The following is a 26626-nucleotide window of genomic DNA, read 5'->3' on the forward strand; positions in this document are numbered from 1 at the left end:
TCCGAGACCGCATTCTGTAGGCCGCGCAATGCTCGAGCACTTCCGGACAATTCTCAATCCGTTTATACGCCCTGTGTATCCACGCCATCCAATTGGAGATGGAAGAATCTTGGTGCCTGATCGGAAGGGCGCGAGAAGCGTCGGATCGGAAGTTGAGCGAACTTCCGTGCCGTTACACTAAGCTGAATCGCTCCCTAGACCGAGAACACAACGCTGTTAGGGATGTTGAACCTGACTCTCTTCCGTCGTTAATACCCGGCCCCGTGTGTGAAAGGCGCGGATGCTCTGAGTGCGAGTTCCGCATAATTGGCTGGCTAGAAAACCTAATCACACGAGAAGGTGGCCTTCCACTGGCCGCCTGCTACCCCAGCAACGGTGATCGGCCCCGCATCCGCTTCAGTGACATCTATGGTAATATCCTCACACCTCCCACTCGCTTCCTGCATCAAAATCTGTCCCGTGCATCCCATCGATGGCATCCTGACCTCACCGGTAGTATCTTCAGGGGCCTGGAAATCGATCTGCACGCCCCCATCACTGACTTGCGTCTTCGCAGAGAAGAAGCCCACACTAGTGCTGAAACCTGCGTCTGTGAACTTGAGGTCGCCCAGCGAAGGAGCAATACGCCAAGTTTTCCCACCAGCGCTGAGGAGCTGGATACCCGCAACGTAGAACGTGAGCGAAGAAGTAGGACCCGTAGCCCATCCGTGGGCGTGCGATATCCGAGCATCGTTGAGATACGGCGCATAGTGCAGCTCGCCAGTCGTAGAATAGCCTTCGATGAAGGTCGAGTTGGTCATGCGCGGGTCGTCGAGCATGAAGCCCCATTCTAATCTCATCAACTCGAGAGCGGCAGTCGCGTTCTCCGCGATGAAGTGTGCTTGGAGTTCGAAGCCTGAGATAAACGGCGAGATAGCGTCGGCAGCCTCGAGAGCTGGTGCGCCGTAAGGGGTCCAGCGCTCAGCGAGATTGGCACTGATGCGGTCGATTTGCGAGGAGTTCATAGTGAGATTGGCGACCACAGCCCAAGAGTTACCGTCTTGGGGCATGAGCGTTGTAGTCTCGTTGTCGATGTACATCCCAGCAGTCTCATCCCATAACAACTGGTTCGCGGCGATCTTGATCCTTTCAGCTGTAGTCTGCCATGAGACGGTAGATTCTGTGTCGTTGAGCGCTTCGGCGAGCATGATGCCTTGGTTTATGGTATAATAGAGGATCGAATTCGCCTTCGCACTGTGTGAGCCTATTATTTGTGATTAAGAAGAAAACTCTTACCTCGATGTTATGCCCTCCCATTCCGAATCGCAACCAGTCGTTGGGCGAGGTTACGTTCATCAGGCCGCTGTCGTCGATGAAACTTAACGAAAAGCTCAATCCAAGCTTCCACTTATCCCAGAGTGACGAAAGGTATTCGATGTCTCCCTTCGACTGATCAGTACTTGTGCTACTTCTCCCAATTCCCAAACTTACAGTGTACAGGTAAAGATCTGATACTCCGATCAAGGTGTAAAGGTGGTAAGTGAATGAAAGAATCGATGGGAATGGCCGGCCAGCATATGGAAGCTGGCCGGTTGTTGCATTTTGGACGTCGAACAGCGAGTTCAAAGAGTTCTGAATCGTGATCACATCGTTCGTCGAGGCCACAACACCTGGAACGGCAATGGACATATCTGACCCAGATCAGTAAGTCGCAGTTGGAACTTGAAGGTATCTGCTGACCTCCAGCCCAGACGATCCTGTCTCGCTTCGCTCCATCAACCAAAGCGGATGAGCCGTTTGTGATGGTATAGTTGCTCCACCACGTTACGTTGATTGCATCCGAGACGGAAGAGTTGATTTCGCGTAAATGTACCAAGGCATTGCCGTAGTGCGGATCAATCGTGCACATCTGGTTGGTATACGCACCGGCGTACCAGATGCGATTCAGCAGCTCGTCTGCCCGATGTAAGCGGTGAGTATTTTTCCGCATGCTCAACACGTACCGTCGCAGTGGAAGTATCCTGTGTAGTTTGCCAGAGAATCGTCCTCCCAGTGAGGCATAGGAGTGTAGTGGATCTCTGCAGAAGTGACTTCAACGCTTCCAGTGCCGTTATGCACCAAGGTCATATATCGAAAGCCTCCTCGCTCTTTCTCCCGCGGTGCGGTGTAAGTCCCTGGGCCTGTGACTTTGAACCATAAAGTTTCATCCTTTCCTGCATCTGCAGTTGCATCACAAGATCGGTTGGATACCCATAGAGAGCTTTCCGAGAATGTTACGCCGATGTACTGGTTGCCGTCCGAGACAGACCCGATCGTCAAGGTGACAAGGCCGGCAATGTTCTTGCCGAAGTCGTAGGCTGTAGCAGAGTCATCTTGGAAGACGGAGCTACCGGATGATGCCGTGAGGCTATCCGGGTTGCTCACTGATCCATTGGAGCTGTGGACGGAATCTGGGTATAGTGTTCTTGTCCTAGGCGCGAGGATGTACTCCTCATACGGTATCGCCAAGGAAAAGGGAAAGAGAGCCAGGACGGGGAATAGATGAAACAGCTTCATATTGATGACAATGGCTACCGCTCATCTCTGGTCATATCCATCTCTTTTAAAGCTCCGACTCGAACCAGGACTGGCCGAGGCAGAAAGGAACGAGCAAGATAATCATCTACCATCCCCACTTGCCGCTCCAGAACGTTTCTCGCCTTCGGGCAACATCACCCCGAACTCATGACTTCATCCTGGATTGCGGCGGCGTAGGTGGCTGCGGGGAAAAGTTTGCGGGGAAGATCAATCCAGGCACATGCTTTGATTGGCTAGCTATTTGTCCATTTCTGGAGCTGCAGGGAAAGTCTCCGACGTTGAGCCGGCTCCTGGACGGTTGATCCGTGATCTAGAAATGTGCGAGGGAGCAGAGATGACTCGTCCGCAGGTCTAGGTGGAACTAGTGGAGACCTCGGGACAACCTCAAAACGGATTTGAGACTAGGCTATTTAGCGCTAGTGCACTACCCACCCCTGCCGCGGTCTTCTCCACTTCCCGGGATATGCTCTCCGTCCGGACACCAACTCGAGATAGCATGATTTGTCTTCTTCTCTTATACAGAGTTACCATCTTTAGTAGTGTTAAAAGCGCATTTCAGGCAATCGTGAGTACCTAGGTAATATCAAGGCAGCTGACAGGCTCCGCGCATGTTCGAGCGGATAACTGGGTGGGTTACATACTGATCTCCAGCCCAACAAGTACTGGAGACTGCTGAACTGCTGGAGCAACCCTTGCTATGAATCCCGGTATAGCACGTTATCTGCAGCGCTCGCAGGGTGGACGGATTCTGGAACAACTGCGTCGAAGGCTCCTGTGCCTACAAGAACACTGTTTCTATATTGCGGAAAATACGTCGCCGGCGAATCCACTCATTAATGACTAGACCCGCCTGCACAACTTTCGAGATCCAATTCTTGTTTTTCACGGTATCCACAGCATACAGCACTCTTCTCCTGAAGATGGGATCATAGTCTACCAGTTTGTAGCAGCCACTCTGGAGGGCTGCTTATACCCAGGAGCATGAACGGTCTAGCGTAAATCTGAAGGATTTCGTGACGGAGCTGTTGAAGGTTCACCGATCCTAGGGTAGGGAAGTGCCGAAGAATCTGGAAGCTATGGCTGAGTTTTACACACTGCACAAGCCCACGTCTGGTATCGAGGAAGGCGGCGGCATTTCGTTGGCGTGTTCTCCGCGGACTCGCTACTTGTTTTTACTGACGTGTTGTTAGCTCGAGGACTGAGTTTCTTGTTAGCGGTTTGCAGGGCTTCCGAGAAGCCGCCCATCAGGGACGCTGTCGAAATGCAAAGAACCTGATTTCGTAACATCGACTTTGATGGTCTGGTAAATTTTGGAACAAACACTTATTTTTGCTGACTGAAATTTCGACTCCACACCGTATGTTGCTACTACAACGTTGAACGTAAGTTGCTAGGGGGGACAGTACTAGTAACAGTGATATTTAAAGACTATGTGACCGCTCGGTTTTAGAGCACAATCTAAGCACAGACTACGCGCCGAGATTTAGCTACCTCACCTTCCGAAACGTTATTCAACCTCCGTTCGCGCAATATGCCTCAACCATATAACCGCCACAAGTCAGCATGCAGGCCTTTCACGACTTCTTCTCAAAGACGCCAACTTCGAGTCCCACAGAGGCCTCACAAGCCGCTACACCAGGAACACCAACGGATTGCCCAATGAAAATGTCTACAGCTTCTTTCCAGCAATTCACTCTCGAACTGAGCCGATCGAAACCGCCGAGCGCGGCGCACGGCATGTGGGATCCCGACGAGGGCGAATTCGACGAACAAATATACTCTGATTTGCGGAAGTTTCCTACTAAGACACTTAGAGGAAGTCCAATAAAGTCTGTGCGCAGTAGCCTGCGTACACCGCCTCTGAGCAAGAAGAACCTGCTAAGTCCAATGGGGACTCCGACTAAGAAAAACGCGCTCAGTCCGTCAGGATCCACGACCAAAGATGCACCCCCAGCACGGAGCGTGTGGGATGCTGATAACGACGAGTTTGACAATAGTGTTTATACCGACTTGTGAGCGGCCATAGCCATATAACCTGGAGTCTTGCTAACTGAATGCAGGAAACAATCAGTCGCGACGTTCAAGTCCGCGTATGGCACCTTCAAGCGCTCGAGTACCTATCGGCGGCCTCACCTCACTCCATCTTACACGATTAGAACGGGCACATACGATATTAGCCAAAGCCTTGCAAATCTCCGCGCGACGTTCGGTCGAGGAAGCTCTAGCGTCACATCTACAACTTCTACCTACAACGAAGGCGAGGACCACCCACCCGTCAAACAAGAACAAGAAGCACATCCCCTCCGTGCCCAAGAAAAGCACTACGACCTAGTCGCCGAGCTCACAGACGCGAACTGCATGAACCCCACCGGCAGCGATCTCCACGACGACATCATGCAGGCCCTCTTCCTCAAAGCCCACCCTTCTCTCCCTCCATCCTACCCAGCCCGCCACATGCACATCATCAACCTCCCGCAACTCGCAGACACGGAGTCCATCCCTATCTTCGAGTACGTGCTCCCGCGGCTCTGCGACGCCGTAGCTACCACACTATTCGAAGCCGGTCCCGAGGTCCTAGAAGCCTTTCTCGATCCGCGGAATAAGATATTCGAGCTGTGGCGTCGTACGCACGCAACGCACTACCAGCCCTCCATCGTAATCCGTCGCGCGGGCAACGAAGTCCTCGTGGGCTCCTTCCGCTCACAGGGCTTCAAGTATATATGGGGTTACTACGTGAAATCCGTTATCGACTTTACGGGGAAGTGGACGGAAACGTATGCCAGTCCTTGGACGGCTGCCTCCCGGGTCACCAAAAAAGGGCTCGATTGGGATTCTTTCGAGGTGGTGGAGAAGGAGAGCGATATAGATCCGGAGGATGCGAAGTTTGCGGTTTGGATTGGGAGGAGTCTGGCGAGGAGGCTGCTGGAGTGGAGGGTGTGGGATTATGATGAGGGGGCGGGGGATCGGAGTGAGTTGGTTGTGGATGGGAAGGTGATGAGGGTGAGGATGAGACGGAGGACGGATAGGGAGGGGAGCGGTGGGGAGGTGAGAGAGCAGGAGGAGTAGTGGCGCTGTCTCTACCACGCTGAATGGTAGCCAGCTGCTCGACCACTTGGACTTTACTTTGCAAGCACAAGGCTCGTGAAGGTAAAAGCGTCTTCCGTCCACCTTCTAACCGCCTGCCTCACCCTAGGCACTTGAAACAGACATGCCTTCCCCCGCTTTCCTCCATTCCTCCAATAACGGCCCACCGCATTCCCGAACCTCTACGAAACCACCTCCTGTGCAGGCTACAACAATGCTGCCACTCCAATACATCGACCACCCATCCTTTCCCTCAACCGCACCTCTCAACCACCCACATATCCTCAACAGCGAAGCGAACAACTCCTCGGTCCCCACCAAGAACCTCTGCCTATGCGACGCCATCGCCACCCTCCTCCACAACCTCGAGTCCAAGCTGCCCGGCGCCCTCGAGGCCCTCTTGAACACCGCAGTCAAGTCCTTCAAGTTCACGCGCCTTTCCAACCGGGGAGAAGGCGGGGTCATGAATCCTCAAATGGATCTAATGATATGGCGCGAGGGACCACTAGTCATCGTACGTTACCCGGGCATGCCCTACTCCAAAAAAAAACTGACTCCCAGACCCGTACGTACTAACAACCGCCCCAAGGCCGGCTTCTTCAACAAGTTCCCCGATTCCATAGAATGGGAAGCCGTCACCAAGGCCACTATCCAAGCCAACGGCAGATGGCACGCTACTTGGGGCGCACGAGCTGCATACACCAAGCATCCGCTAGAAGGGAGTTTCCCGCTCGAGAGTCTCTCGCCCCGTGGCTTCCTCCAAATCAATTCTCCGCTGTTTCTGGATTGTAATCCGTATAGGAGGAAAGAGGCACGGGAGGTGCATAGGAGCTTGGGCGAAGCGATCTACGGGAATAAGCTTTGGGAGGACGACGACGACCCACTCTTTCAGGTTGTGGTCGACGGCAAGGAGATCAGGGAGAGGAAGGGCGGTGGAGGGTCAAGGGGAACGGACCGGTGTGCGTTCGTAGCGCCGAGAGATCATGAAGGAAGATATTGACGAGTATGAGGCGGAAGATAGACTGTTATTAGGACGGGGTTGCGATTAAATACTGGCGATCTGGGGCCGTCCGATTGTGAGGCAAACTTGGAAATGGCGCTGGTGTATGATGCTCCTGGTTTTGAGGCGGCCCGAGGGAGTGGGTTCAAGGCGCCCTCCGGGCCAGTGATAGATTCATAAACGAACACTATCCAACTGTGATCCGGAAGTCCGATGGAACAGGGAAGCGTTAGGGTAGGGGTAGCAGTATCTCAATTAAGACTGCCGGGTATCATCTACCTGCTGAATCTAGTCGTAAACCTACTTCCTCTATGACTCCTTCCCGCCAAATAGCTCTGCACCAAGATCATTCAAAAACCTCTCCGCCTGCCCCTTACTCCTCTTCTCCTGAATCGCCTTCTTCTTCTCCGCAATCATCTTCTTCCTCGCCTCGATCTGCTCTTTCCGAGCCACCCTCGCCTTCTCCGTCTCCTGTCTCTCCTTCTCGAGATTTGCCATCTGCTGCTTCCGCTCCTCCTCATCCTTGGAGAAGTGCATGAAGCCCGTGCCTCGTTGTCGTACCTCTGCGCGCCCATCGAAATGTTCATCTGGCGGTGGCGTAAGTTCCTTGTCGCGCTTCGCCGCGAGGTCGGCCATTTGTTGTGCGATGGTTTCGTCGGGGTTGAAGGCGTTGGTTTGGACCGTGTCGCCGTAGATGACTTGATCGGGCATGCTGGGGCGCGCGGTGAAGCGGTCCGGTTCGTCGGCGGCGAGTGTCCGCTTTTTGCGCTCTTCTCGCGCGACCTGCGCTCGCGTGCCTTTTCTCGTCCTGCCAAACTCGTCGACGTACTCTATCAGCTCCTCTTCTGATTCGTCTGACTCTGAGGACGACCCATCAGACTCTGGGTCCCCTTTCTCGCGCTTCTCGGCCCACTTGCGGTCGAAATCGACACCATACTTGTCGTCTAAGTCCTCGACATCGCCGCGCTTGAGCGCATTGTATAGCCGTGCCTTTTCCTCCATGCGCCGCTTCGCGCGCTTCCAGTTTGCCTCATCTTCGGCTTTCTCGTCGGCGGTTCGCCCTCGGTGTTTCTGCGTGAAATCCGAATCCTCTAGATCCTTTAACGCGCGCTTCTGCACATTTTTGTTATGTGTCTTGAAGATATCTTCCTTGGTCGATCGAGCGCGGCCCGCGGCAGGCTTATTTGAGTCGGACGCGGAGGCTTTGATGAGGCCAGAGAGCGTGGAGGAGAAGGCGAGGGTGCTCGAGGACGAGATTTCTTTTGCTTTGGAGCGGGAAGCAGGGCGCTGGCCGTATAGGTGCGCGTCTTTCGATGTCATGATGTCCTGTAATCAGGCGCCAGGGGTTGGTTGGGGGTTGTAGATCTCGAGTCACGGTGATGATGGTGTGGATAGCGTAGATCTCCGGCGGGCGATGTCGGAGCTCCGAGCTAAGCTATTGGCGGGGCACGTGCGGGGTGAATTGCGTTTCGTCATCCCACGAGCGAAGAAGCAATTGCTTCCTCAGCACTTGCAGTGTCACTTTGCGGAGCCGCTGCTCACTGACTCAACCTGGGAAAGCTTTAAAACCTTCGACTTCCGCCTTTGTTTCAGCAATTGACCCCAGAATCGTCCGCTATGTCTCCCCCTCGGCAGGTCTTCATTGCAGTCATCGGTAGCTCCCCTTGCATCCATCCAAGTGTTGGTTGATGGCTGATACTGACGTATGTTTCAGGTGCTGGAGGCGTTGGCAAATGCTTCCTCTCCCAACTCGCCCACCTCGCACAGAACCTCTCATGCTCTCCCTCCGCGCCAACGTACCTTTCTCTCATATGGCTCAGCACAAGTCAGAAAGCCCTCTACCACGCCGACTACAAATCCTTGAGCAACTGGGAATCCGAACTTCAATCATCTACGACGGCCCCTCTCCCCATACCGCAGCTCGCCGAGTACCTCGTTAAGGCGCCCGGAAAAGTCGTACTGGTGGACAACACTTCAAACCAAGAGATCGCCGAGTCATACCCACTGTTCTTGAAGAAAGGCATCTCCATCGTCACTCCAAACAAGAAGGCCTTCTCGTCAAGCTCCCAGCTATGGCAGGAGATTTTCGCTGCAGCGGCGAATGGGACTGGAGTGGGGGGATATGTCTTCCATGAGTCGTCCGTTGGCGCCGGACTACCAGTCATCTCGACGCTGAAGGAGCTTGTAGAGACGGGAGACGAGGTCCGCAAGATCGAAGGCGTGTTCAGCGGCACGATGAGCTTCCTGTTCAACTCCTTCCAGCCAGTCAACGGAGGCGGCGGCAAGTTCTCAGCCGAGGTGAAGACCGCGAAAGAGAAGGGCTACACCGAGCCTGATCCGCGCGATGATCTGAATGGCCTCGATGTCGCACGGAAGCTCACCATTCTGGCTCGCCTTGCTGGGCTGAAAGTCGAATCGCCGACGTCATTCCCCGTTCAATCGCTTATCCCCAAGGAGCTTGAGTCGTGCTCATCTGGCGACGAATTCTTGGCTCGGCTACCAGAGTTTGACGGTCAGATGGACCAGCTTAAGGCAGATGCTGAGAAAGAAGGCAAAGTCGTGCGCTTCGTCGGCAGCGTGGATGTACCGAAGGGTGAAGTTAAAGTCGGGTTGGAGAAGTTCGACAAGAGTCACCCAATCGCAGCGCTGAAGGGCAGCGACAACATCATCGCCTTCTACACCAAGCGCTACGGCGATAACCCTCTGATTATCCAGGGTGCGGGAGCCGGCGGCGAAGTGACGGCAATGGGTGTCACGGGCGATCTTGTCAAGGTCCTCCAGCTTTTGCATTGAGAATGCCAATGCGCGGATAGAGCGTAGGTGAAAAGTGGAACGCGTTCTACGTTATTCATGTATATCCTGGAGAGTTTGCTACTTGATTGCTGTGCAGCTGAAATGGGGCTAGGGATAGATAAAATACTCTCATTCCGATGTCTTACCGACGATTCCGAGTCGTTCCGTCCATCGGACCTTCCTTCAACATTCGTTCCGACGTATAGTGCGAGATATTTCCTAACAAGGATAAGATGACGTTACATGAACCATCAGTGCTCACTATAACGTGGAGCGAGCTCGATGAACCTTTGAAAATTTAAGAGGCCACCTCCAAGCTATACTGTCTTTACCATGAGCTTCAGCTCTCAAGCCTCACTACTCTCCTATCCCCTCCCCTCCCCTCCCCTCCCCTCCATACCCTAATGACCGACCCCACTCTCGACGAGAAAGGCAACCTCCACCCCCGGCCCCCCTACCACCCCGCCATACAATCTCAACTCCAGCACCTCCAACCAAGCAACACCCTAACCCTATCCTCCCTCCCCTCGCTGCGCGACCAAACCTCCGCCGCCACAGTAACAGGAAACCGCCCCACCCACCACACCTCAACCAGCATCCAACCCCCTGACACCCCCCACAGCACCACCATCTCGCTCTTCACCCGCAACGACGCCGCGCTAAACGACCCGCCCCGCCTCGCCATCCTACACATCCACGGCGCTGGTACCGTCGCCGGGACCCGCTTCCTCGGCATGAGCGAGGTGCTAGCCTGGGTCGTGGCATTCGACGTCGTAGCCGTGAGCGGGTTGAGTACCGGCTCGCGCCCGAGCATCGCTTTCCAGCTGGGCTGGCGGACTGCCAGACTGTGCTTCGCGCGCTGCGCGAGAGACCGGAGGAGTTTGGCATTGATGGGGAGAAGGTATGCGTCGTGGCGGGGAGCGGGGGCGCGGTGCTAGCGGCGGGTTTGGTGCTGAGGGCGCGGGATGAGGGGAGACGAGAGGGGAAAGGAAAGGGGAGGGGGAGGATAGAGGCGTGAAAGGCATGCTGCTGTACTCGCCGATGCTAGATCTCCGTCTCAGTCTCTAGCGGCATCCGTCCGCAAGGCAGTTCTTCGACCTGGGCATCTCGGATGCGAAGAGTGCGCAGAGTTTCTGGGGCTGGTATCTCGGCGGCGAGACGGGGTAGTACGACAGCGAGGACGTTAGTCCATACGCGTCGCCCGGCTCGGCGGAGGATCTGTCAGGCTTGCCGGCTGCGTATGTAGATGTGGGCAGCTGTGAGAGCTATAGGAATGAGGCGGTTGCGTTTGCGGGGAGGATGTGGCAGGGTGGGGGAAAGTGCGAGGTGCGTGTTTGGCCTGGGGGGTGCCATGTTTTCTCTGTGGTGTGTCCCGAGGTGGGATTAGTAGGAGCGCTGTTGCGGCGAGGAGGGGGTGGGTGGGTTGAGAAGACGATTATGGGCGGTAGGTAGGAGGGGTGTGAGGAAGGGGGAGGGGATGGGGGAGGGTGCTAGAGTTGGGTCGTGGTATGCGATTTAGAGAGAGTGTTCTGAAGACTGTACTATACCGGTAGGTTGTAGGTAGGCTTTCATTTATGGCGGCTGGAAAGCCTCCTCTGCAACCCATCTCTCGCCGTCGCTACCTACATCTACCTAGGTACACATGGAGGACTCCGCACGTGACCATCCAGTCTCCTGATACTCGCCCCAGATCAGGAAACCAACTCCAAAGGAGGCTTGACTGCCACCACCGATGCCGCCTCGCTCACCATGACTGGGGCCGATTGTTCACAGTGGCGATTCACTTCACAGGTGCTCGGCTGAGCCCCCGTTGGACATGCCGAAGCCGCCGAAGCCTGAGCAAAGCACCACATACTCCCTCTTCGCCAACCCGCGAAGTTGGATGAGGACCACGTATTGCATTCGTCTACGAACATATTTCTCGCTACGCAGCTACGCCCCAATGCCGAGATACGATACTCGCCACACGCCCTCGCTTCTCGCGGCGCAGGACTGGCTCGCCACTCCACAAAACCACTCCAAAACCCAGGCTGACCCAATAAGCAGCAAAGAAGAGAAATATTTCGCCCGCTCGTGGCCGATAAATATTCCGCCTTACCTTACCGCCTCACTCACTCGACTCACGATCTTGTCGGCTGCAGGTGGTGGCAGGATCACGATTTGGCAATGGCAATCCGCTCGCCTGCTCAAGGCAGCCATGAAGACGCATGGCCTGACGAGAGTCTGGTTTTTCATCGTCGGATAGTTCTCATACAGGCGGCCTCATGGACATGGACCAATGGTATGAGGAGATTCTTGCGGCGAGGCGTTTCCTGCGGGACGCAGCAAGAGTCCTTCATTTTGAGCCGCGTTCGAGAGATCGGTATAAGAGCATGTTGAAGAGCGGGCACGGCGCGGGGAGCAGGCTAGCTTGATCCTGATTTCACTCCGACTTTGCGCTTTGAAAGATTCTTTGCATCACGAAGTTGGCATCCATCTTTACCTGTAGCTGAAGGGCATCGGCTGGCTCTTACTGGCTCCCTCCCGGACTACCTCGTCTGCACTTCCTCCTAACGGCAGACACGGCTCTCGATCTACACGCGCAAGCTGCCTTCACGTCTTCTAGACATCTTAGCGCCAACACGTCAACCATGGACTGGGACACAAAGTCCTCGTCCAGGTACATACCTTCTTCCTCAGCCCCTACCCCTGCCATTCAATCTCCACTCACCAACCCCCAAACAGCCGCTACTCCGGCGCATTATCTAGCTACTCCAGCGCCTCCAGCAAACGCAGCACCACCGACCGCGCCCTCCACGCCGGCCACCGCATCGGAGAGGCCACCATGCTGGCCGGCTCTGCCGTGACAGCCTTCAGCCCGTTGGACTGGACCGGCATCACTGCTATAACGGGGGCGAGTATAGTGGGCGTGGGCGCCTTGATCAAGGGGAGCATGTATGTGTGCACGAAGTGTAAGGCACAGGTTAAGGAGATGAGGGATAAGATGAAGTGTAGGTTGGGGCTTTGTGAGGGGTGTTGGAGATGTGAATAGGTGAGGTTGGGGTTGGATGGTTGATGATGAAGGGGTTAACGAAGGAGGAGCGACGGTTGTTGGCTATCTCCCACCACACTCTCCAAGACAGCAGTGGGCGACTGAATATAGAGATTCTCCGAGATGCTTGCGTACATCATCTACATCTACTTTACACGCTTCGGATTACCTTCGGTGACCACTAGAGATAGTGCTTTTGGGTGGGAAGAGGCTTATTGCAGGAAGCCAGGTCGGGGTACTCTCTTCGCTGAGTATTAGGTGTGCTAGTAGTGTGCCCTAGTTCTTTTTTCTGATCCGGTCGCTACCGATACCGCAATCCAGCAGCCCTAGTTGTCAAAAGATCTTGTGACTTCTCCTAGGTTTCGCTCGCGGATGACCAGGCAGGGAACGCCTTGTGCAACGCAACAGACCAGCGTATATACTTACGTAAAGTCAATTATTGATGATTGCGGGTATACGAATAGGTAGTTGAATGGACTGCCGATACCCCATGGTAGTACAATGTATCCGAAATATACCGCTCTATGAGCGCGAAATGCTGTCACCGCGCGGTGACAACAGCACTGATTGAGCCACGTGGACGGCACAGGCAAGCTGCTGCGAGTTTGCGTTTGGTATGGGTCTGGATCTGAGGGAGAGCTGTCGTGTAACTCGGCGGCGCGCTCGTCGGGACGTCCTGGCGGGCAACTAGAAATGATACTGATTATTGGGAGGGAGCTCTTTGTGCACTCCCTGTGCTGCCCGGCCTTTTGTGTAGAGCCATAGATGGCCCATCCACCCTGATAGCGCAAAAGAAATAGCTCGAGGCAGTATGGACTGGAGCGTATGTGTGAAACGTGCAGGGGAAGGTATTGCCAAGTGTAGCTAAAGGCGTGCGAGCGGAGTCTAACACTAGTGTATCGGCAAGTGCGGAAGAGGATCGCTAGTTGGAGCGGTTTCGTGATGGACTGTAGACGCAGGACTATGATCGAAACACCGGTAGTCTGGATATTCGGCGGCTTGCCCGCACACGTCCAGTGAACTTCTTACCCCCTCAGGAGGGCCTAAGGCGCCAAGGGACGGCCAAGCCTTCTCAAGCTCCGGGATCTAGCTCAGAAAGAGACGGAGCGGGGCCGCAGGCTAAGACTAGGATGGGACCGTGGGTTAGCTAACGTACCCTGTCTGTAGTGTTCTGATGATGGGATAGCGAAGGGGGGTAGGAGTGCCGAGAGGAAGCCGAAACTGTTCCCGTACGAGCATGGTAATGGTTGATATCCATCCCATCGACCAGTGGCTGATACCAGAGCTGCATTGAGTGTTGGTCTCTGGCACAGGTGGGCGTTCGCGTACATTGATTGCTGAGCCTAGGAGAGACAATAAGGCCGCGAAGACTGCTGCAAGTATGGCCTGACTTTAGACCTTTTTTTGGGCTGGGCCTCTCTGCCATGTTGCTTAGCACAGGAGATCGTTCTCTCCGTATCTCTTTCGGATTTGATTACGCCAAATGCTCCAATATGCAAGCTGAGTTGTGGACATGGTTGGCTGAGGTCGGCGATACGTCGGTGTTCGTTAGCCCGAATGTATAGCCCTGATGCCTGAAATAGGATCCATATCTCTTAAGAAGTTTGAGTTGCTCCAGCTCTTACATAATACTGAGACAGAGCAAGCATCATGGGCGGCCTTCCACGTCTTATCAGCAGTTGAGGGCTCTGGCTGTCACTCGCTTTGTGACTCGTTAGGCCACTGTGTTTCAAAGCAGCCTGACGATCTCTGACCCGGCTTTGAAACTCTGGGGACGGTCCTCCGAGAACAAGGCCGTCTCGCGGAGACGGCGGGGTAGAGAGAGAATTGCTGGCTCCAATGCGGCGTGTCTTGGGACTTCAGGAACCAGGATCGACCTTCGAGATAGATGAAAGCAGGGTGTCGGAACCACGAGGATGGGACAACTACTGTCTTGTCCGTCCTTGGTCGTCACACCGGCTCGGCAATCTCTCCAGGCGATAGGTCCCAAGTTGACCTTCCGCTCGGCGGCTTCTTGGCATGCAGCTTGTCTGAGGTAGTCGCTGCCTGTCCGCTCACCGTCAAAGACCGGCGCTTGGAATTCCCATTTAGTTTCGGCATGAGGCCTCGTGACGCTGGGAGTGCCAGACGAGTGGTGTTGATCTGGCGAGCGGGGTCGCAAGCTTAAGCCAAGAGAGCCAAGGAAGGGCCAAGCGCACCGAGAGGAGCGGAACTCGAATTAGGGCGGAGGCATGGATAGGCTGCATGGTGGCGTTGAGGCTGTGTTCGGGCCGACCAGGGTGTTTTGGTCCTCCCACGCGTTGCTAGGTTGCACGAGCATCAGTCCTCCAGTCCTTCTTTTTGTGGGCCCAGGTGTGTCGGCGCCGTTCTTCATGTGAAGTTTGTCGGGTGAGTGATATGGCTGGATGGCGTGTCCGTGTAGATGACAGCTGGCGCCGACTTTCGGGGATACAACGGCCATGGAGGTCGAAAAAGAGCCCATCTCGATGCACAGCGTTTATCGGCACTGTTGGCTGCTGCAGACAGGGCCTGCATGCATCTATGATGCGATGTGATAGAGTGGAGGCAGAATGTCTTACCGGAGCGATGCATATTCCGCCGCAGAGGGACAAGCGCGCCTCTCAGCGACGCGGCAGCAAAACGTGCGCAGAGATAATGCCAGCGAGCATGCCATTGTCGACGTCCGTGTCACGGTGAGATCAGATAACTGCCGTACCCCGGCGTGTTGCTTCTTCCCCGTGCGTCTGTTGGGCTGCAAGGCGAGCGGCGTGGTGCTCAGGAGGAGGATAGTGGATAGCGCTGGAGCGGTCCGAGGGTCAGTGGGAGACAAGTGCGTCGCTCCTGCCCTGCGCCTGCCTCGCGCCTGCCTCGAGGCCAAAACGGCAGTGACCTCATATCGCAACAGCGTCCGGCCCGGCTATTCCCAGCCGGTGTGCGATCAGCGACATTCACCCGCCGCCCTCATCTCCCGGAACTCGCAGCTGCTTGTGCTCGCTACCGACGGCTGAAGTCTGCGCCATTTGCTCCGTATTGCCCACGTTTACACCTGCACTCTGCGAAAAAGAAAAGTCGCGGCGATTCCTGTGTGCGCACACCCATCCCCAGGCAGGAAGGGCCGGCCCTTGCTAGCCACATACACAGTAGCAAGGTTGGCGGATAGAAAGCGACGGCGCGTCTTGGAATCTCTTGGGCCGTCTCCCCCTCTTCCTGACCAAGACGGGCCTCCTGCCCACCAGCGTCTTGACTCTTTCTTGTCTGTCGGGCGTGGTCGCCAATCCCCGTCGACCCCTGCTCATGCTCTTTTGGCAGAATTGACCTGGCCCCGGCGCTGAGCCGCTGCCTTCGAGAAGCGTCAGAGCGCCGTGTTTGCTGCGTCGGCAAACGTTTGATTGTTCCACAGGGGGCCGCCGTAAAAAGCACCCGGGCGCCTGATATCGGCGGCGCGCGGCCAATGGGGTGCCCACGCCCGGGGCAAAGAGGCCACCTCGCGATAGCAGTGCAGCGGGGCGGGCTCGCAGCAGGGCCCGCTCAGGACAGGTGTGCGGTGCGGTGCGGTGAGAGGGAATCAGAGGGATGTCTGCGGGCTGCGGCGTCGGCGGCGGGCTCGCCAGGATGCAGCGCGCGTCCCAGCGGCATGGGTCGGATCTGCTCAGGGGCCGTCACCAGCTTCCTTCGCGCCTCGCTAGCGCTCCTTTTCCGCGTGGTCCTCGTCCCGCCGCCGCGACCAGCGACGCTGCTGGGTGAATGTCCCAAGCCCCATGAGGAAACACGCGCTCGCTCCTGGCCTTGGACGACTGAACCTCCCAATCTTCACCCCCGCTAGCATGCCCTCCCATGCGCACGCCGCCCCAGCCTCCGCTGCCCAGCGGCGCCCATGTCATAAAGGGAGCGCTGCCGCCGCCGGCACGGGTTTGCTTCGTCTCACGCCCTCCGCCAGCTGCACGCCGAATAAGGCTGACCTCACCTCCGCCTGCAGCTCCTATTCTCCTGCTGTTGTCCGCGCAGTCATCGCCGTTTGTCTTTAGCATTCCAGCGTTGTTGCCTCGTCATCGTTCTGCTGCCTTGGTAAGCTGCTAGCTGCCAACCCTCACCAAGACTCCAAGCGCATCATCACCAGTCATCAGCCTTTGTCTTCCGCAACTTCCGTCTTGCGCAGTCTCCTTCTCTGCAACACACGTATCAGCTCCGTCACCCGCTGCATTTATCTCCCGTTGTGCTCCTGGGGAAGGAGCCTAGCAAGGGGCATCGTCCGCTCTCCAGCCCCGGCCTATCAGCATCCAAGTCCTTGGCACACGACGCCGGCGTACCACAGCCACTATCGCCATCATATCAACCCACCTACACGCCACTCGTACAAAACACATTCCCCACACGCTTCGCGACACCGCCATTTGCACCAACTCTCAAGCTTGCTCGCGCCGAAAACTCATCGCCAGTTTCCTTCCTACACGACATAGTGGCTGTCATACAAAGCCATCGTCATCAACCAGCTCGAACCCGTGATATTATACCCAACATCGCTCCGTCTTCTGAGACCAGAACCCCTCCCAAAACGTCGCCTCCGGTTTCCAAAAGCCTGCCCGAAGGCAGCATCCCCCGACGCGCACATATCTCGAACTTCCCTGGCATTACCTGAACGCCTTACCACCAGCATGTGTGTCGCCGAGCTGAACGTATCCTTGCTGCCCTGCCGGCACCGCTGGTACCATCTAGTCAAGCCATGCACCCCTTCCACCAACCTGGCTAACTGCGGAGGCAAGCTGGGCCTCTCAGGATGGGAGATCAAGTGCGACTTTTGCCCCTACTGCTCAGGCTGGAATCTCTCAACATCCGAATACCGACTCGTCGGCAACGATCGCTCTCCGGCCGTGGGGGGACTCGCGCGCACGCCCTCCCTCACCCTGACGACCACGCGCCGCGAGCAGCGTCGAGGCAGCCTCTCCCGAAGCGACAGCAACACCAGCATCACCATGATGGCACAAGAGAAGAACCGCGCAATGAACGCAAGGGTGGACGCATACTTCAGAGTTCCGACAAAGGAAGCCCCTCTTCCAGCGCCGTTCCCAGCGCCTCTCCCTGAGGCGGACGACGAAGACGCCGCGAACTTGGCCACAAGCCCCAGCGACACCTCCAGCGTCGGCCAAGACAGTCTAAGACAATCGTCTACGTCGTCCCAGACGGACAAGCCCGGCATGTTCAAGAAGATGCGCCGAAAGTCCAAGAGGCTCTCGCTGAGCATCTTCAAGTGACTCCCTCGAAGTTGCCGCGCAAGCTCTCGCTCCTCACAGCCACCTGGCCTCCACTACCGGTCCAAATAATGTTCACGCGGGGACGTGGACGGCTCAACACGCCGGTCTAGACCAGACCATTTTTGGCGCCTCACGGTGGGAACGCGTCCGCGACCCACATGACATGATTACACCAATCGGGCCGACACCAGCCGCCAGCCGTCATCGATTCATCCCATCTTGCCTCAACCCAACGTCAACATTAACTCCAGTCCGACGATCTCCACTCTTCGCTTCTCACCTGTTTTTAACACACATACAACTTTAGTACGCTTTCCATATCTTCTTCCAGATACCCCAACTCAACTTGCATTCTTCCAAGCATGTCAGCAGGGCCACTCATATACCGGGGGCGGCTGTCCTATCATCACGATATCCTGGGCCTCGGCGTTACCGAAAAGACTGGGAAACTGGGAATAAAAGCAAGGGCGACCTTCTTACTTTTCTTTCCCCCCGACTATGAAGGTTTAGCCGCTTTTTTTCTGCTAGCGACTTTTTTACCTTGTGACGGCCTTTTTCGGGGTGTTCTGGGATATTCGCACAGACGCGCACGGATACATGCGCGTTGGGCTGCGACGCTACGGCGCGCTGGCTCATGGGTTTAAGGCGACCAGGAAACTCGCCCATCCCATCCTCTCGCGCTCGTGTCCTGTGCGCTGCGCATTCTACTGTAGCGCTGCATGTTTTGTTCCCCTGTCGCTACGATACGATACTCATATCAGCACAAGCACAACTATCTGTGCGCAAGTCCTCATCAGTAGCTTCGGATTAGAGTTAATGGAGTTCGTTCTCACAGTCGCCAACCAAAAGCGCATGCCGAACAATTTCTCTTCTTCACCTCACCTCAGTGACGCCATCCTATACACGGTAGATAGCTCGCGAACTGACTGCGGACATCGTTCGGTCCCCTGGTCAGACTAGAACTCAAAACATTTCGACGCCCTGACATGCTTAGGACCTCAAACGCCCATCTACATAGGACACAGTGTGATTGGCCGAATTGTCCATTTTAAAATTCTATGACTGCGTCCACACACACAGGTGCACTTGCCAGAACCCTTCCCTCCTCCCTTCCCTCAGCATCCACAGTACTGATTATGTAGCACCCATCCCAAAGCGCAACGCAATGCAACCGGAGCGAGTCCTTCTAACAATAAGCCCAGCCTAAACTCCTTCCCCCTTACCCCTTACCACTTACTCCCTACTCCTTACTAAACTAACCCTCACGGTGTAGCATTCTCCAGCTTTCAAAACTCGCCGTACAGGCTAGCGAGATTGGCTCAGCGCATTAAATACGTGCCCATTGCACGCACCCGCGACGGCCTCCAGGGTGGCTGTTACACACGTCGTTGTATCTGGAGAATTCCGCGCCGTGAGTGAGTGGGTGTCTGACTGGCTGACTGGCTGACTGAGTGCTCTAATGGAAATGGAAATGGAAATGGAAACGGGTAGTTTGACTTGAGTTGATTTGACGCGATGTGATGTGCGTGCTAGTTGTGGTTATGGGTGGGTTTGTATAGTTAATTGGTGGCGGCGAGGGCGGGTGGATAGACGGGGACAGGTGCGTTTTATAATATGCTAACGCCGGCAGAATGGCGGGAGTCTAGGAGGAGTAAGGGTTTTGTTGAGCGCGAGTAGGTTATGGATTGTTTATACGCCTGGGCGTAGGACGCTGAGCGTGGTGGAAAGAGTTTGGAGCACGAGGCCGTTTGTATATAATATTAAAAGGGCTCTTAGAGAGAGAGAGAAACGTAGTAATGTCCTTTTCACGGAGGGTGGCCGGGGGGCCTGCGCAGGTTTGCGAGGAATAGAAGCAGCATAGAAGTATGATATTCTACATGCGGAAACAGTTAAACTACAGTAGTGCCGTTTTGAGCCTTTCCCCCATCGTCCAAGACATGCTGGGTGGTCCCTTGAATCCCCTGACTTACTCCGGCGCTTTCACTTCGTCCGCGTCTTCCGTCCCGCCCAACTCATCCTCTCGAGCGTACCTTTCTCTTAAACCTCGCAGCCATGCCTCAAACGCCTCATCGTCCATCGCAGAAGCGCCCTCGCTTTCCATCCAGGCACGACCAGGCACCCCGAGGAAAACGTGGTTGGCAGAACACCAGGGGATCTTTTGCGTGGGATGCATCTCGGGGTCTTCTTCCATCTTAAGATCCGGTTCCGTAGGCCAATCGTTAATGTCAATCGGGTTGGAATCGAGGCCTCTGAGAGGAGAAGTTCGTGGATGTCTCGGTAGCCAATACCAAAGTAGCATCTCGTTGCAAGTCCTCTTGTCAGCGGGATGCTTGACAAAGCATGACTGGCATAGATAGCTCAATGGACATTCCATGCACACGAAAGCAAGTCCCTCGACTTCAACGGAGCACAATGAACATTTAGCCCCGCCATGGATTGGCTTTTCCCGCCATTCGTCCCAGGAGACTTCCTTCTCGTACGCAGACAGTGCATCCTGCTGGTTTCCTAGAAATAGCAGTACGCGTCCAAGTTCCCGGTAAGTAAAGTAGTTCAAATTCCCATTCAGCAGCTCAGTAACCACGGCTTCGATCCTCTTCCGGAGACGGGTGAGCATACGAACCTTTGGCGTCGGCTTATAAGATTCGGTGAACTGGAGAGATATCATCTGTGACACCGACTCAGAGCGCAACGCCCAGTCTAGCGGAGTTCGACCATAGGGCCCTGCCCTTGTCGGATCTGCGCCGTTGGAAATGAGTAGGCTCATGATGGGTCCATTCATTCGTTCGGCAGCGCGGTCCAGAGGTGTTCCGTACAAAGCCGAGACTGGGTCTGGCTTGGCGCCGTATTCAAGTAGTAGTTTGACGGCTCCGAAATGCCCCCGATTTGCCGCTGTGTGTAACGGTGTTACGTCTGGTAGGCGCCCAATGTCCACCAACGCCCCATGGTCTAAGGGTAGGCGTGCCATAACGCATCTATCATCCCATATAGCACACAGAAGCGGGCTTCCACCGCGCTTGTTGAGCTGGTTAGGATCGATGCCAATTTCGAGGAGTAGCCTAACAATGGACGCGTTGCCGCCATACGCGGCCGATAAGAGCGTAGTCCAGCCAAGCCCATTCACTGCCTTCGCATCAGCTCCTTTGTCGATGAGTGAACGACAGACGCTTTCGTTGCCCGCTTCCGCCGCATAATGAAGCGCTGTCGATCCTATGCCATCCGCCGTTTTAACGTCGAGATCAGTTGAGTATTTGAAAAGCACAAAAATGACGGATTCGCTGTCGAATTTTGCGGCGATATGGAGTGGCGTTTGCCCCGACTTGGTGACAGCGTTCGCACTTATCCCATAGTCCATGGATTTTTTTGCGAGAACCTCGTTCCCGATTTTGGCGGCTACATGGAGTAAGGTGACACCGTCTTCGTCAGCGATCGAGCCGTCGAACCCCTCGTCTAGCCATTGAATCAAGAATTGAGAGTTCCATGCCGGCACAGAATCCTCTACTATGCAAGATCTGTAGGGAATCCACTCAGTGAACCACCTGAGAGACACGTCTCCGTCCGTGTGTGCGCGCTTCCAGCATAATGTTGCCATCTCTCTAACGATTAGAGGGTATGCTCTTAAATCTGCTGTTGTCATGATGTGCATGTCCTCTAGCAAATATTCCATCGTGAGTTCGATCTTCGCCGTATGTATATTAAGGTCCTCCCTTCGGACAAGATGCTTGATGATGTTGACATCCAGCAGATTCTGCACAGCTTCATGCAGGGCTGTATTTCCGTCCGCATCGGAAGCATTCACATCGAGATCGGTCCTCTCGAGGAGCATAATGCAGGCCTTGAGATTCTGGTCTTTAACCGCCTGTAATAGTGGGAGACCTTTAGTGACGTCCAAGTCAGGTCTTCCTAACAAAACTCTAGCAATCTCGAGGTGGTCTTTCTCAACAGCCCATACTAAGGCAGTCCGCCCTGTGCAGTCCGCATAGTTGAGCCCCAAAGCTCGCTTGCCAGAAGCCATACAACGAACGAACTCGGTATGGCCATATTCGGAGGCAATTATCAACGGAGTTTCCTCGAAGGAAGTTGGGCAATCAAAGTCATCCTCGAATAAATCCGATGGCAGGGTCTGGAGCAAATCAACCAGGCCGAACCTAGCGAGGGCATGTAGAGGCGCAACACCAATCCGGAGATCTAAGGATTTGCCTTTGCCGTATGGTTCGAACCCGAACTGCGACCACCAGGACAATGCGTTGCTATGTCGAAGAAAACTCTCGACGCTGAATCGTATATCACATGGTTGGGATCTGATCGCATGATTGCCCCAGTGCTGAGCAGCGTAGTATGCAAAAGCACATTCGCCCCGCCGCTCTGGGAGAAGGTCCCTGCTACATGGTTCGTTGAACGCATCCATCATCAGATAGTCCAAGCAGGTCGTTGTGATAACTGCATGTGCCTGTCCAAATAGGTCGCAGTGGTCTAGTTGCTGGAGGTACTCGTAAATGGAAAAATGCGCAAGTCGAATAGTTGCCGTCCCTCTGTCGATCGTTACTAGCCCTAAGCAGTATTCTACAAGGAGAACGTCTGGAACGAGGGCATCGTCGCTAATGTTTCGAGCTCCTTGCATAGTTGCAATGGCGTGCTGGACTTCCATAACGGTAAGGACTCTGAAAGAATGGGAGATCCAGAGGAGGGTTCGAAACGCTAGCTCCCGCTGTGAGTGGTGGGGCAGCGCCTTGATACGATTGATCGTGTGCTCGAAGTTGGCCCACAGCCCGACGGGCAAGGATTTGAGAGCACTCCATATTTCTCGAGCCGTCGTCTGACCGAGGATATAATCAATCTGAAGGGCGGCGAGAAGAAACCTAAACTTATGAGTACCATCCACCGCATGAACTTGAAAGGGTTAGCGGATTGCTTACATTCCTTGGGCCTTCTCGATAACAGTGTTGACAACGTCGCTGATGAGCTGTTCCTTCAATATTGCTCTCAATCTTGTTGCTCCCTTGATCTTCAGCGCAAGATATGACTCAAGATCTGTCTCGCTTGCTCCGACTTCGACCATGGACGCCCCGACAAACGCATTCATTATTTCATCTGGAAATGGTCTGCTCGTGGCGAACAAGCGTACGTGGGTTCCTCGGAGGGCCTTGACAAAATTTAGGAGTTGAACACGGCTTTCGCCTTCGCAGTATTCATCTAGAGCGTCGACTACGATGAAATGCTTTCCAGCTGTAGGATCGGAGCATATGTCGACAATTATGCCCAAAATCCGGGACCACTGCCAACGTGGCGATGCAAATTAGCATAGCATTTCGAATTAAAGAAAAGCGGACGCATATCGATCCGTATTTGCTCTAAACGTCTCCGGGAGCATCTTCGTAGAAGACAAGTAAGGCAGCCTGATACGCGTATTGAGACTTACATACCTGTGGGAGGCCTAAACCATTTTTGAATCTCTCGAAAAGATCGCTTGCGGGCTTCGGCGTCGAAGGATATTGGCAGAGAATCTGCCTGAGCAAGCAAGAGACCACCTTGACCGGATTCTGATCTAAGTGTTTCTTGTAGTCAAAATACAGATATGCGACTTTATCTCCATGAATTTCGCGCCTCTCCTGCAGCCGATCAATCACGAGAGACCTGTACATGTCAATTTCGGCGTTCGTGGTTGCCCGAATGATGGCTTACGTTAAGAACGTTTTGCCTACTCCAGGGCCCCCATGGCAAAACAGCGTACTGTTTGAACTCGAATCTTCGGACCAGGAGCGGAAGGCATCACCGTCTAGGAGCCATCGACCAGACCCCTCAAGACGTCGGGATTCAGTATCTAAGTGTTTCTCCTGGTAATCGAGCGTCGGTAGCCAGTTCAGGAACCGAGCATATTCTTCGTCGTGGATCAACTGCCGGAGTCGTACATCGAGAGAAGCGACAATGTCCTTGACGTCCCTAACGTTAATATCGATTCCGAGCACCGATGCGTCAAGCGAATCCAGTTTCTTCTGAGCCTCGGCTGCGCTCCCACACAGGATGGAGAGACCTTCCACAGTCAAGGATAGCTGGAAAACATCGACATACTGGTGCAGGGTCTGGACTATCTTCAGGGTGTCGTCTTCGTCCAAGGGCCACTTCAGCTTGTGCAACACCTTCCGAAAACGCTGACCCTTCGCCACGCCGTCGAGCGTATTCTGGACGTTCTTGAGCTCTTCCTTGCATTTGCTGATTGCTTGGACGAGAGCTGAAGATTGTTGCAGCGCTGGTTGTTTTTTCTTCAGAATGGAATCAAGCAAGACTAGCACACTTTTTAGGGCACCGAGTTCCTTCTGTAGCCGTAATACAGTTCCGGAAGCCCGCTTCACGCCTGTGACGAATTTGTAGATGAGAATGATCGCGTCCAGGGAGAAGTTGATCAGGCCGGTGACGGATGCAGGCTCCATGGCGCAGGCATTTGTTCCGTTCGTTGTCCTTCTGGGTAGTTGCTTGCTGTGTCCTTTAGACTAGGCAGCGCGAAGAGGCTCCCGCCTCTGTCATACTAAGCCATCGCCGTCCGGTGTGGTTGTGGTGGGATGATATCTCTCGTTCTCAGCCTCAGTGGCGCTAACCGAGGCGGTGCAGATGCAGTGGTGATTGGCCAGTTACCATGCCAGGCTGAAGGCACGCTTCCTCGTCGTATCCGCGAGCAATCATCGAAAGGGACCAAGAGTGGATGGCCTGATCGTGGCCATGATGCATCTTGCAGGTCGGTCGGATTGTGAACGTGGCACCGGCGAGTGTGCTGCTCCCCGAAGCAGCGCCCCCGGGTTCCTCTGGCATCTTCATCTGCGGACTGCCCAGAATGTATCTGCTCGTTGCAAATCTAGAATATATTGTGAGAGTCGATGGGATGGTGTTTGGGGGTAAGAGTTGTTGAGAACCGTGTTCTCGCTCGCCAAGAATGTGCGTCGTGACGTGTCAAACCAAATATCTAGAGTAAGAGCGATCCACTATCCTTATGTGCAAGCACAATTGCCTATAGCTCGGGAAACCGCTTGAAAGGAATACATCCTCCGCTGGAATTAGATTCATTCTCCTACCTCTTCAACCCCTATCCAAGCCTACGCACTCCAATCCACCCACCCCGTATTCCCCGCCCTCCCACTCCTAAAATACTGAAACACCTTCCCAGGCCCATCAAACATCTCCCACTCGCTCTCCCCCAACACCCTCGTAACATTCCCCTCCAGCCTTCCCGTCAAATTCCACCCAGGCCCAAAATCCGCATACTCCGCCATAAACGTATAATTACTCACCCTGGGATCCGTCGCGCTCCAGTCCACATACCCACTCGGCCGAATACTATCATCCAAGTCACACTGCGCGAAGATCGACCGGTGCTGGCTATTCCAGGGCCGACCCAGGGCGCACTTCCCGGCGATGGAGGATAGGGAGGCGTTGGCTTTGCGAACGGCGGAGCGGCGGATGTACGCGCCGAATTTGTTGGCGTAGGTGGTGTTTGTGCCCTTCCAGGCGGTGATGCCGCCGCCGCAGCTGCGCAGGAGCAGCGTGGAGGCCTCGATCCAGAGGGTGCCGAAGCCGTAGAGGAAGTCGGTTTGGCCGGCGATCTCGCAGTGCCGCATGTAGCTGTTGGCTAGCTTGCCGACGTAGACGGTGTCCTGGTAGCTCTTGAAGCTGCAGTGATAGAAGCCGGTGTTTGCGTATGAGGTGCTGAGGGCGAGACTGGGTCCGGCGGAGTAGGGGAGGTAGTCGTTTGTGAAATTGAGGTTGTAGGCGCGGAAGTCGGTGTTGCCGAAGGGGGTGTCGGCGGGGACGGTGTTGCCTGTGGGTCCGGCGCCTGTGAGCGAGGAGTTTAGAGTCGGCGCGATGGTGAGTGTGGATGTGTATGCGTTGTCGAGGGTGCCCGTGGTAGCGGTGCCGGTTGCTTGGTGCCATAGCACCTCCACGCCATTGGACCCTACGGAGTCGGGGGACGCAGTCTGACCTAGGAGATAGAGAGGCCCGGGACGCGTGACATTGACTTGTTCCGTGTATTGGCCGGGAAGGACGAGGATGTACTGGGTGGAGTTGTCGTGGGGGAGGGAGAGCACGGCGGATTGGATGGTGGAGAAGACATTCTTCTCCGTTGAAGAATTGGCAGACGAAGCATCAATGAGGAGAGTATGCTTCGGGCAGCCGCTCAGAGGATTCAGTGAAGGAGCCTGGCACGCATACCGCTGCCCCTTGCGCAACGCTGAACACGTCCTCGCCACAGCAAGCAGCACAACGAAGCCCGCCTGCAGCGCAGCATTGCGACCCAGAAATAGAAAACCCATGATTGATTGCTTGAAATGCTGCGGCAATGCGGGAAGGATGTGGAAGCTTGATGAAGCTTAATATATTCTGGCCACCGGGTCCGCGGACATTAGATGAACGGGTCTGCATGTCTAGTACCGGGATAACTCGAGCCACGGCAGATGACGATGCGTGTGGAAGTTGAAGAAAACAAGCATCTAGAGCCGCTCGCCACCGGCAACTAGCTACATGGGGGTAGATTGGATCTAAAATCCGGGGTTGTGGACTTGATGGATGCGGGGAGAGAACGGTACCTGGCAGTCGTGGAGTGAGAATATCCGCCAATCAGAATTAAGCCGCGACCGTCTTCGTCTTCGATCTCACGGCGACTAACAATGCGTGAGACTTCCTCTGTGATGTTCGATTATCATTGCTTCCCTTTCTTAATAAAGCATGGGACGCCAATCCGCTATGCGTTCAAAATATGATACAAGACAAATGCCAAACCGGGCGCCATCACTTCCTCGACTTCTGGTACGTAACGTCGACCTGGAACAAGCTATCCCAAAAGCTTCCCTTCCTATCCCGCGCCGGCTTCTTGCTCGGGCTTGCGCTGGGGCTGGCAGCCCTGGCGAGATCGGTGGAACTACCAACTCG

The 26626-nt window shown here is 55.0% G+C and overlaps 8 protein-coding genes across 8 annotated transcripts; 5 read left to right on the forward strand and 3 right to left on the reverse strand.

The window, feature by feature from the left end:
* Nucleotides 1-323: 323 nt before the first annotated feature.
* On the reverse strand, nt 324-2535 carry BU26DRAFT_542966 (glycoside hydrolase family 78 protein; the record flags this gene model as incomplete). The annotated part of the gene is made up of 5 exons (XM_033831676.1): nt 324-1226; nt 1276-1422; nt 1471-1670; nt 1720-1935; nt 1983-2535. The coding sequence occupies 5 exons, from the start codon at nt 2533-2535 to the stop codon at nt 324-326; spliced, it is 2019 nt and encodes a 672-aa protein (XP_033679288.1).
* A 1584-nt stretch (nt 2536-4119) lies between these two features.
* Nucleotides 4120-5622, forward strand: BU26DRAFT_569275 (uncharacterized protein; the record flags this gene model as incomplete). Its single annotated transcript, XM_033833867.1, has 2 exons — nt 4120-4568; nt 4617-5622. 2 exons carry the CDS (start codon nt 4120-4122, stop codon nt 5620-5622), a joined length of 1455 nt encoding a protein of 484 aa, XP_033679289.1.
* A 142-nt stretch (nt 5623-5764) lies between these two features.
* Nucleotides 5765-6643, forward strand: BU26DRAFT_608730 (uncharacterized protein; the record flags this gene model as incomplete). Its single annotated transcript, XM_033835873.1, has 2 exons — nt 5765-6154; nt 6230-6643. 2 exons carry the CDS (start codon nt 5765-5767, stop codon nt 6638-6640), a joined length of 801 nt encoding a protein of 266 aa, XP_033679290.1.
* A 234-nt stretch (nt 6644-6877) lies between these two features.
* BU26DRAFT_522955 (uncharacterized protein) lies at nt 6878-8025 on the reverse strand. The gene has a single exon (XM_033829916.1). The coding sequence runs from the start codon at nt 7958-7960 to the stop codon at nt 6950-6952; it is 1011 nt and encodes a 336-aa protein (XP_033679291.1). The 5' UTR covers nt 7961-8025; the 3' UTR covers nt 6878-6949.
* Nucleotides 8026-8120: 95 nt separating this feature from the next.
* On the forward strand, nt 8121-9645 carry BU26DRAFT_608732 (homoserine dehydrogenase-like protein). The gene is made up of 2 exons (XM_033835874.1): nt 8121-8294; nt 8355-9645. Exons 1-2 carry the CDS (start codon nt 8258-8260, stop codon nt 9431-9433), a joined length of 1116 nt encoding a protein of 371 aa, XP_033679292.1. The 5' UTR covers nt 8121-8257; the 3' UTR covers nt 9434-9645.
* Nucleotides 9646-9820: 175 nt separating this feature from the next.
* BU26DRAFT_522957 (uncharacterized protein) lies at nt 9821-10396 on the forward strand. The gene has a single exon (XM_033829917.1). It carries the CDS (start codon nt 9838-9840, stop codon nt 10369-10371), a length of 534 nt encoding a protein of 177 aa, XP_033679293.1. The 5' UTR covers nt 9821-9837; the 3' UTR covers nt 10372-10396.
* A 6306-nt stretch (nt 10397-16702) lies between these two features.
* BU26DRAFT_97492 (uncharacterized protein) lies at nt 16703-18012 on the forward strand. The gene has a single exon (XM_033836564.1). It carries the CDS (start codon nt 17117-17119, stop codon nt 17711-17713), a length of 597 nt encoding a protein of 198 aa, XP_033679294.1. The 5' UTR covers nt 16703-17116; the 3' UTR covers nt 17714-18012.
* A 6743-nt stretch (nt 18013-24755) lies between these two features.
* On the reverse strand, nt 24756-26247 carry BU26DRAFT_97564 (carbohydrate esterase family 8 protein). Its single transcript, XM_033836565.1, has one exon. The coding sequence runs from the start codon at nt 26008-26010 to the stop codon at nt 24796-24798; it is 1215 nt and encodes a 404-aa protein (XP_033679295.1). The 5' UTR covers nt 26011-26247; the 3' UTR covers nt 24756-24795.
* Nucleotides 26248-26626: the final 379 nt, after the last annotated feature.

This window comes from Trematosphaeria pertusa (assembly GCF_010094035.1).
Source record: "Trematosphaeria pertusa strain CBS 122368 unplaced genomic scaffold BU26scaffold_15, whole genome shotgun sequence".
Lineage (NCBI taxonomy): Eukaryota > Fungi > Ascomycota > Dothideomycetes > Pleosporales > Trematosphaeriaceae > Trematosphaeria > Trematosphaeria pertusa.